Source organism: Nicotiana attenuata, unplaced genomic scaffold (assembly GCF_001879085.1).
Source record: "Nicotiana attenuata strain UT unplaced genomic scaffold, NIATTr2, whole genome shotgun sequence".
NCBI lineage: Eukaryota > Viridiplantae > Streptophyta > Magnoliopsida > Solanales > Solanaceae > Nicotiana > Nicotiana attenuata.
The window spans coordinates 448,724-459,745 of NW_017670717.1; the positions used below are offsets into that span (position 1 = coordinate 448,724).

General features: G+C 40.1%; 2 protein-coding genes across 2 annotated transcripts in view; both read left to right on the top strand.

The window, feature by feature from the left end:
• The first annotated feature begins 275 nt into the window (after nucleotides 1-275).
• Nucleotides 276-3,350, top strand: LOC109242603. The gene is made up of 7 exons (XM_019409441.1): nucleotides 276-432; nucleotides 517-627; nucleotides 826-1,213; nucleotides 1,358-2,090; nucleotides 2,193-2,353; nucleotides 2,423-2,558; nucleotides 3,153-3,350. Exons 1-7 carry the CDS (start codon nucleotides 276-278, stop codon nucleotides 3,348-3,350), a joined length of 1,884 nt encoding a protein of 627 aa, XP_019264986.1.
• Nucleotides 3,351-6,784: 3,434 nt separating this feature from the next.
• Nucleotides 6,785-11,022, top strand: part of LOC109242604 (tryptophan--tRNA ligase, cytoplasmic-like) — a 15,081-nt gene continuing 10,843 nt past the window's right edge. Inside the window, exons 1-2 of the mRNA XM_019409442.1 lie at nucleotides 6,785-6,799; nucleotides 6,873-6,959. Coding sequence (XP_019264987.1) covers nucleotides 6,785-6,799; nucleotides 6,873-6,959 — 102 coding nt within the window. The remainder of the gene's footprint in view (nucleotides 6,800-6,872; nucleotides 6,960-11,022) is intronic.

Genomic DNA, 11,022 nt, shown 5'->3' on the forward strand with positions numbered 1-11,022 from the left:
TAAATATAACAAATCAGTGTATTATGAATCAGTTGGCCGGTGGTAACTTTATGAAGCTTCCATACAACGAAGCTTGTGATGTTCTTGATGAAATGGCCGATACTTCTTCGGCATGGCAAAGTCGGGCAAACGTTCCTGAAAGTGATTCCAATGTTATACATTTAAACAAGGAACTACATGACCACGGACAAGCCATTGCCGAACTCACAACAACAATGAACCAATTGGCTAAGGCGCAACTTCAACAAGTTCAAAACCCGCGCCAAGTCAATGCCATGGAGGGAGTGAGTATGATGAAAAGAAGGCAAAGAGGGCAACAACAACCTCAAGAAAATTTTGACAACTATGATGATGGTGGTGGTTATTCGAATGAATGCTATGATGACCAAAGTGAGGAAGTCCAATACGTCAACAACTACCAAGGGAATAGAGGTAATCAAGGGAATCAACAATGGAGACCCCAAGGTAATTGGGGCAATCAACAAGGTGGCAATTGGAATAACAATAACAATCTAGGAGGAAATTGGGGGAACAATAATTCGGGGAATCAAGGAAATTGGTACGGGAACAACAATTGGAACAACAAAAATAGTGGTCAAGGTGGGTGGAACAATAATGGTGGTCAAGGTAATAGGGGGCAAGGCTTTCAAAGGCCTCCGATGTATCAACAACGGAACAACCCGCCTCCGTTTCAATCACAAGGGTCGAGTTCGTCGAGCAATGACATGGGTCAAATAGAGAACATGTTTGAGCAAATGATGAAAAAGAACCAGAACTCCGATGCTCAATTAGCCTCCCATAACACTTCGATCCGTAACTTGGAAGTACAACTTGGGCAAATTTCGCAATCTCTCAACACTCGCCAAAAGGGTGCTCTACCAAGTGATACGGTAGTGAACCCCAAGGGTGGGCACAATAACCATGTGATGGCAGTGACTACAAGAAGTGGGAGAGGCGGTGATGTGCAAGCCTCAAAAGGTAATCGAGTTGTGGTTGATGAAGAAGAATTGCAAAATGATGAGATGTCGTTGGTAGTTGAGAATGTTGTTGAACCAAATGCAAGCAATGATGTGAGAGTTGAAATTGATGAGGGTGAGGAGGAGACTCAAGAGGCCGTGAACCCGTCTAGGGAACACGTCAGTGATATGCCCGAACCTGTGGTGCCAAATGCTAATGCACCCTTGCCTAGGCCTCCTCCGCCATATCCTCAAAGGTTGGCCAAGCAAAAAGGTGACAACCAATTTAAAAAGTTTATTGAGATGATGAAGAGTTTTACTATCAATGTGCCTTTGGTGGAGGCACTTGAACAAATGCCGGGATATGCAAAGTTCATGAAGGACTTGGTTACTAAAAAGAGATCTATGGAGTGCGAGACAATCAAGACGACGCATCAAGTGAGTTCCGTTGTACATTCCATGGCTCCAAAGCTAGAGGATCCCGGAGCATTCACGATACCATGTACCATTGGAAGTGCCAATTTCGCAAAAGCCCTATGTGACTTGGGGGCGAGTATAAATCTAATGCCATATTCGGTCTTCAAGACCTTGGGAATCGGACAACCTCGTCCAACTTCTATGAGGCTTCAAATGGTGGACCGATCAATGAAGTGGCCTTTGGGAATTATCGATGATGTCCTTGTTCGAGTTGATAAGTTCATATTGCCGGCCGACTTCGTTATCTTGGATTGTGAAGTGGATTTCGAGGTGTCTATTATTCTGGGAAGGCCTTTCCTAGCTACGGGGAAGGCCTTTGTTGATGTTGAAGTGGGAGAACTGACCTTCCGTGTTGGTGATGAAAAGGTGGTGTTCCACGTGTGCAAATCTATGAAACAACCAAATAGCACCGAAATGTGCTCGTTTGTTGCCATTGTCACTGCGGTGATAGTGGATGAAACAAGCGCAATGGCGAATGTTGAGGACCCACTTGAGGCCGTGCTCTTGAACATGGATGTTGATGATGATGCCGAAAGGGTGGAGTGTGTGAACGCATTGCATGGCATGGGCTCGTATTCTTATGAGCCGAGGAAGTTATATCTGGATCTTAAAAATCGCAAAACTCCACCCACCAAGCCATCTATTGAGGAGCCACCGGTGTTGGAGTTGAAACCACTTCCTCCTCACCTCAGGTATGAATTCTTGGGTCCCAATTTCACTTTACCTGTTATTCTTTCGTCTTGCTTGACTAATGTGCAGGTTGACGCCACTTTGGCGGTTCTTCAAAAGCGCAAGAGGGCGATTGGATGGACCTTGGCCGATATTCGGGGCATTAGCCCCGCGTTTTGCATGCACAAGATTATACTGGAGGAGGATGCTAGGCCTTCTCTTGAACACCAAAGGAGACTCAATGAGGCCATGCAAGAAGTGGTCAAGAAGGAAGTTATCAAGTGGCTTGATGCCGGTGTGGTGTATCCTATTTCTGACAGTTCATGGACTTCTCCGGTGCAATGTGTGCCGAAGAGGGGAGGAATGACAGTGGTGACCAATGACAACAATGAGCTTATTCCGACTCGTACTGTGACGGGTTGGAGAGTGTGTATGGACTACCGTAAGCTGAACAAGGTAACTAGAAAGGATCACTTCCCATTGCCGTTCCTTGACCAAATGCTTGATCGTCTTGCGGGCCGGGCTTTCTATTGTTTTCTAGATGGGTATTCAGGCTATAACCAAATTCTCATTGCCCCGGAAGACCAAGAAAAGACTACCTTCACATGTCCTTATGGCACATTCGCTTTCTCTCGAATGCCATTTGGTTTATGCAATGCTCCGGCGACCTTCCAACGATGTATGATGGCAATCTTCACCGACATGGTGGAGGATATATTGGAGGTCTTCATGGATGATTTTAGTGTGGTTGGGGACTCATTTGGTGAATGCTTGCTAAACTTGGATCGTGTGTTGGCCCGATGTGAAGACACAAACTTGGTTCTCAATTGGGAGAAATGCCATTTCATGGTAGAAGAAGGTATTGTGTTAGGTCACAAGATTTCAAAAAGAGGTATTGAGGTTGACAAGGCAAAAGTTGAGGTGATCTCAAGGCTACCTCCCCCTACTTCTGTCAAAGGGGTGAGGAGTTTTCTTGGACACGCGGGTTTCTACCGAAGATTCATCAAAGACTTTTCTAAGGTAGTTAACCCATTGTGTAAATTGCTAGAGAAAGATGCCAAATATATGTTCGATGAGAGATGCATGGAGGCTTTCGAGCTTCTAAAGCAAAAGTTGACTACTACCCCCATCATTACCGCACCAAATTGGAGCTTGCCCTTTGAGCTCATGTGCGACGCTAGTGATGTTGCGGTGAGGGCGGTTTTGGGCCAAAGAATCAGCAAGATGTTCCATCCGGTGTACTACTAGAGTAAGACAATGAACGAAGCTCAAAGGAATTACACGGTCACCGAGAAGGAATTGCTTGCCATTGTTTTTGCCATGGAGAAGTTTCGCCCGTACCTTATGGGGTCCAAAGTGATTATCCATACCGATCACGCCGCCCTTAGGTACTTGATGACCAAGAAAGATTCAAAAGCGAGGTTAATGAGATGGGTGCTCCTTCTTCAGGAATTTGATTTGGAGATTGTTGATAGAAAGGGAAGTGAAACCAAGTGGCGGACCACTTATCTCGATTGGAGGAGGAAGGGAGACCTTCGAACGGCCTTGAAATAAATGATACTTTTCCGGATGAACAACTCCTTTCGATTTCAATGCTAGACATGTCGTGGTTTGCCGACATTGCCAACTATCTTGTTACCGCTGTGGTCCCGTATGAACTCTCTTCCAACCATAGGAAGAAGCTCAAGCGGGATTGTTTGAACTATTATTGGGATGAGCCGTATCTTTTCAAAATTTGCACCGATGGTGTAATTCGCCGGTGTGTTCCCGAAGAAGAGCAGTTGAGTATTGTGGAAGCTTGTCACTCTTCGCCCTATGGTGGCCATCATGGCGGGGCGAGGAAGACATCTAAAGTGCTTAGTTGTGGTTTCTATTGGCCTTCTTTGTTCAAAGACGCTGGTGACTTTGTCAAGAGATGTGATGAATGCCAACAAGCTGGAGGGATTTCTAAGAAAATGATATGCCCCTTAACACGATTCTAGAGGTTGACATTTTTGATGTTTGGGGGATCGACTTTATGGGCCCTTTCGTGAGTTCTTGTGGCAATACCTATATCTTGGCAGCGGTTGATTATGTGTCGAAATGGGTCGAGGTCGTCGCTTTACCCAACAACGAAGCTCGAAGTGTGGTGGCGTTCTTGAAAAAGAGTATCTTCACTAGGTTTGGCACTCCACGTGCTATCATTAGTGATGGTGGTTCTCATTTTTGCAACCGGGCTTTTGATTCTTTGCTTGCCAAATATGGGGTAAATCACAAGGTGACCACTCCTTATCATCCTCAAGCGAGCGGCCAAGTTGAGGTTTCTAACCGAGAGATCAAGAGTATTTTGTCCAAGACTGTCAATGCAAATAGGACCGACTGGTCGAAGAAATTGGATGATGCTCTTTGGGCTTATCGTACAGCTTTCAAGACCCCGATTGGTATGTCACTGTACCGGTTGGTGTTTGGGAAGGCTTGTCATCTTCCGGTGGAATTGGAGCATAAGGCCATGTGGGCCTTGAAAAAGTTGAACTTAGAATGGGACATTGCAGCAAAACTCCGGGTTGAACAATTGAATGAACTTGACGAGTTTAGGTTTCATGCTTACTCCTGATCGTCCTTGTATAAGGACAAGATGAAGTACCTTCACGACAAGTATGCCCGGGGAAAAGAATTCAAGGTTGGCGACATGGTTCTCCTGTTCAACTCCCGGTTAAGGTTATTTCCGGGCAAACTAAAGTCTAAGTGGAGCGGTCCATTTGAAGTGGTTGGTGTGACTCCTTTTGGTGCCATTGATCTCAAAAATAAGAATGGTGAAGTTTTCCGGGTCAATGGGCATCGTGTCAAGCATTATTTGGGAAAGTTTGATGACAGCCACGTGGTGGCACTCATTCATTTGAAGTGACCTTGATGGTAACATGCGTCGTGCCGCAACGTTAAATCAGGCGCTTCTTGGGAGGCAGCCCATGTCCTTTTCTTTCTGTTTGTTTTCTGTGTAGAGTATGATTTTGAGCTGATAGTTTGTGAAGTGTTGCAGGGATAATGTTGAACCAGTGCAGGACATAAAAAAAAAATTGCTGGGTTTCTGAAGTTTGGCCCAGCGCGGCCGCGCACCACAACAGTGCGGTCCGCGTAGGCTGGAGCAAATAAGGGGTTAGGTCTCAGAAGGTCCAGCGCGGCCGCGGTCCATTTCTGTGCGGTCCGCGCCGGACAGAACCAAAAATGCAGTTCCTCTGACAAACACTCACGTGGCCGCGCACCAAAACAGCGCGGTCCGCATGGATGGAAACCCAGCGCGGTCCGCGGCCATTTCTGTGCGGCCGCGCTGGTAGGTGAGTGACGGGGCTCGGATGTTTTCTATAAATAGAGACCTGGGGCCTCATTTTACCCTTTTCACACTTTTACTCTCCGAGACTAAAAATTAACTGTTCATCAACACCTTTGCTTCACGTAATTGAAATTGCATAATCCCTGGTAACACTCCTTTCTAATCTCATTAATAGTTTAATTTTTGATTATTTTATTTGCTTCCCATTAGTATAACTTCTAATTTTCTTCTCTTTCTTCTTAGTTTACACTATTAGGTTAGATTTTTGTGTGTTTATGTTGAACAATGGGCATGATTTCATGATTAATAATTGAGTAGGGACAATTAGGACCCATAATTTGAACAAAAAAATTGGACTTAAAATGAAAAATCCCGACTCGGTTAACCTTCAGCCCTACGCGGCCGCGCATTCTTTCTGCGCGGTCCGTGCAGCCTTCATGTGTGTGTGCTAATTCTATCCTGCAAGGTCCGCGTAGCACTTTTGCGCGGTCCGCACTGGCCCAGCGCGGCCGCGGACCAAAACAGTGCGGACCGCGCTGATAAATATGTTATTTCATTTTCATGTTTCTATTTGTTGCTATGGAATTGATTAGACTGAAAGTTGCCTTTTAGAATGAAAATTTTAGCTTTACATGTTATGTCATAAGTAGAATTTAATCTCGAGCAGAGGGTCTATCGAAAACAGCCTCTCCACCTTCATAAGGCAGAGGTAAGGCGTGCGTACACATTACCCTCCCCAGACCCCACTTGTGAGATTCCACTAGGTTGTTGTTGTTGTCATAAGTAGAATTTAAGTGGTCGTAGTCGTACAAGGATGCAATCAACTTGTGTTTTCTTTCTGCTCTGTGTGTACAGCTCCAGGAGTTGTATTTACATAGTTTTATGGTCCGTTTCTAACAAGAACTTTTTGCATAGTGCCTTTTACAAGAACATGGTGAAGGTTGCAAAATGTGTCACATACAATAAGGTGATTTCTGCTTACTTTACATCCACAAGAGCATCTTATGTTAAGAGGCATTTGACCTATTACGCTATGCGATTTGTTTTCAGGTGGTTGGCATTTTTGGTTTCACAGGTGAAGATCACATTGGGAAAGTTAGTTTTCCACCAGTTCAGGTAGCCTCCTCCTCAATGTGATAGCCATAGTCTTTCTATTAACTTTAATACTTTTTTAGATTTTGTTGTAATACCAAAGTTAGTGAAGTATATGTGCCTTATGTTTCGTATTTGTTTTCTTATTTTCATGTCAAATAGATAAGTTGAGAGCCTGAAGAAGGTGGAATAGTATACATTATATCCCCCCCCCCCCCAAACCCCCAAAACACACACACACCAAAAAAGAAAAAGCTGAATAGTAGCTTGCTTTTAATTTTATATGAACTCGTCCTCTGCTCAAATTTGAGGAATTTGAATTGGGTTTAGAATGATAGAGAAACTTAGACAGGTGAATAACAAAATTGCAGGTTGTTCCATCCTTCCCAAGTTCATTTCCTCATTTGTTTTCTGGCAATGATAACATTCGCTACTTGATTCCATGTGCCATAGACCAGGTTTGTTCTTGCTCCTATATTTCTTTGTCGGATTTCTTCAATTTTTTTGACATGTGATTCCTTATAATTTCTAATTATATCATTTGAACATGGAATACAATACCTGAGGCGAAGAAAAAGGAAGAGAGAAGAAAAAAAGGGAGATAATGGATAAGTAGTACCAAATAATAGCAACATGGAATACACTACCTGAGGCGAACAAAATCATATAACGTAATAAAAGTCTAAAAATATAAAGGGACATGCGTGCTACTAAGACTATCGGTGAGCAACTAAAAAACTACCCACTAACCTTCTACCCTAATCCTCGACCTCCACACCCTCTTATCAAGGGTCACGTTCTCAGTGAGCTTGTGAGCACGTGATTTTTGCCCTACATGAAGATAACTCCTAAAAATAAACCAAAAATAATTTTTAATGAATTTTAGAAGTTTTTCTTTATTTAGTTGCATTTCATGCATTTTTAATATTTTAAAATCATAGAAAAATCACAAAAAATGTCACATTTTAATTTCATGTCATCTTAGGCCCAATTTGCACATAGGAATTAATTTTATTAAGAAAATGACAAAAAAATATCATTTTTATATATTTAGCTTTTAGTCTTTAGAAAGTAGTGTTTTCAATTAGTTTTAAGTTAATTAGTTATTTTAATAGATAAACAATTTTAATTTTTACAAATGACATTGATTTATGATTAATTTAGGATTTATTAGATTTTAAAACCAAAAAAGAAGAAAAAAATGAAAAAAAAGATTTTTATTTAGTGTTTCTATTCCAAAGTTAATTAGCCCAAATTTATGATCAAAATTATTTAAGCCCAAAAAATTGAGCCATACCCATTTCTATTTGACCTAATCTAATCTTACTCTAGCCATCGAAAAACAGCCAGTGCTTCATCTTCTTCAAAAGCTAGAGAACACCCTAAGCTCTTTAGCCGATAATCTCCGGCCGTTGCTGCTTCTTCAACAGAGCTATTCCCTTTGAGCTTCATCTTCTTCGCTCCTAAGCAGCCATGAAGCACACCTTTTCAGCCATTAAGACAACCTGAAAATACCTCAAAAACTAGCTGATTCCACCATGAAAACCAGTCCCTAAAGCTTCAAACAACAGCAGAAAATTCAACTGCTTCTTCGCTGAAAAACCAGTAAAATTCTCCACAAATTTCAGCTTGAAACTAGCTTAAAAACAGACCCGAATCAACTCCTAAACCAGCCCGAAAAGCAGCTTGAAAGCACCACCCAAACCCAGTAGATTTGAGGTCCGTTTGGAGGTCTCCGTTCCTGTGGATTGTCGGATTCCGGCAGTTGTTTTCTTTTCTTTTTCTCGCAAGTCGATTCAGGTTCACTTCTGTTTATCTATTCACCGTTTGATTCATATCACTCTATATGTCGCTTTTTCTTTAATTTCTGAATCTGTTTAGCAGTTGAATGAGATTAAATGGTATTCTGTTGCTTAATTTTGTATCATTTTTATACTAAATCTTCAAGAATTTGTTTAAAGTTAAAAATAGAGATTTATGCGTTTAAGAAAGCCTGTTATTGTTTGAATTGGTGCTCAGTCCAACTCCTACTGTTGCTTCATTCTTTTACTGTTATTATGTCTTATTTGATAATTACATGAAATCATGCCAATGTTTCCTTTGATTTTTCTTTGTTTGAACGTTGATTAGATTATTAGTTTTTTTTTTTTCTTGCAAGAATATTTTAATCTAATGTAAATATCTGGGGGGAAGTTGCTAGGAGTAGGTGAAAGGTTTGGGCTTTTACATGGTTTAATTTTGGAGTAAAAGAATTTTGGGCCTAGAAACAGAAAATATGCCAGGCCCATTTCTATAATAACATTGTTGATCCATTTTAGAGTGAGCCCATTTTTATGACAATTCATAAACTAGCTCCTCTTACCATAATCAATCCACCTCTTTCCTTCCGCAAAAATTTCTTAAATTTTAGATTTCCACAAACATATTCAAGCGCATACGAAACAATCAACTCTTGAAGCACTCGAAGAAAATGTTTTAAGCACGCTCCTAATAAATCAAACCATCGTGACCGTGTATACGTTCGCGTAATACAATTTTGAATCTCGTTTTAAAAAAAATCGAGGGATGCGTTTGCGCAACTTCAACCAAACTTTTCTTAAACAAAATAAACAAAGCGTTATTAATTGTGGACATGTTCGCGTGACATGATGTTTGACGCGCAAAAAGAAAAAAGTATATGTACGCGTAACTCAGTTCTTTAATTACGAATAAATCAAGTTTTTAAATAAGAACTTGATGAGCGAATTAATTTTTGACCAAAAATAGACCTTTTGTCAATTCCAAAACCTAGCAAACATACATATGAAAAAGAGATAGACATAAATCTGTAGAATAATTAAAGATGGGCGGGAGAATAATGGCTTTGAAAATAGCTGCGGAGTACAATCAACTACTCACCGTCTGGGATTCGTTTGTCTAATATTTTTATCTATGAGTTAAAATCGAGCCAAAGGGGTAGAAAGGGGGAGTGGAATAGTCGATACAGACGATATAAATTCACGAAATTTTACAAAGTGCAGAAGCATTCAAAGCAGCTAAATCAACTCGCAAGTATTAAAAAAGCACAAGTCTTATATCGCTAAGGCTGAAATAAAAATTGTGGACTTAATTACTCTAAATAAGTTGAGTCAAGAATATCATCAAACATCTAGGAGGGTTTATAGTCCACTTCAATAATTATTACTAATAATCACTGTAAAAATAAAGTTACACCAAAAAAGAGGAATAGAAAGTGAAAAAACTAACGGAAAAGAATGTGGGTGCATCTTCGTCTTCTGACTTTTATGTCATGTAAGCTGGTGAAGTAATCGTACCCGGTATATATTAGCTGCAACCACAAATCACCCATCCTCCTCCTCCATTGCTCATCTCTTCCTTTCTAGAATCAATCTGTAGTATATAGCACAAATCAAATTTTCAATAAAATAATTTAATTTTAAATTGATAAGTTAGTATCAAAATACATAATGCATGTATGAAACATGTATAGTTATTGATATGCATGTAAAAATTCTAGTAAGAAATTATTCAAAATAATAATAGATTAATATATACTCACCAAACTACAATTGCCAACAGAGAAACTGCAATAAACAAAAAAAAATTACAAAAATAACTCATCAAACCAGAGAGCTCACACCAGATTCAAGTAGAACAAAGATGGATAAATTTTACAGGAGTGAAGATCAAATCCTGATTTTCACTAACAGATAGTACCAAAACAAAGAAAGATTACAAGAAAAATCACCAAATAAATGAGAAAGATTGCAGGAGCACATACTTGAAAGAGGAAGACCAGAAAGAATAAAAGAATTTGAGACGATTGAAACAGGAACAACAGAAGATAAGCAAGAAGAAGGAACATCGATGGTATCTATGTAATAGCCTGTTTGGCCAAGCTTCTTTTTGGCCAAAAGTGCTTTTTTTTTTTTGCCCAAAAATTGAGGTGGTTGGCCAAGCTTTTGGAAGGAAAAAAGTGCTTTTGAGGAGAAGCAGAAAAAAGTAGCTTCTCTTCAAAAGCACTTTTTTGAGAAACACTTTTGAGAAAAATACACTTAGAAGTAGTTTTTTAAAGCTTGGCCAAACACTAATTGCTGCTCAGAAGTGCTTTTCAAACTAATTAGCCAAACACAAACTGCTTCTCACCAAAAGTACTTTTGAGAAAAGCACTTTTGAAAAAAAGCACTTCTCAAAATAAGCTTATTTTTGCAGCTTCGCCAAACGGGCTATAAATCAGTAAACTCAGTCTAGTAAAATGTTGTACTGGCCAACACCAAACAGCCTAGATACTTGGATGTCCGGTGACGTTAAAATATATTCTATAACTTTTCTCTAATATTCCGATTACCCTTTTTATAATCCAGAAATCTCCATAGTTAGTGAACACAAAATTCAAACCAGGGGTGAAGCTACATTAAGCTTCGTTGAAAAAATTACGATGAGTATATAAATAAATATTAGGTTTTAGGTATGTAATATATACCGTAACAATTTTTGTCAGAGAATTTATTTGTACACTAA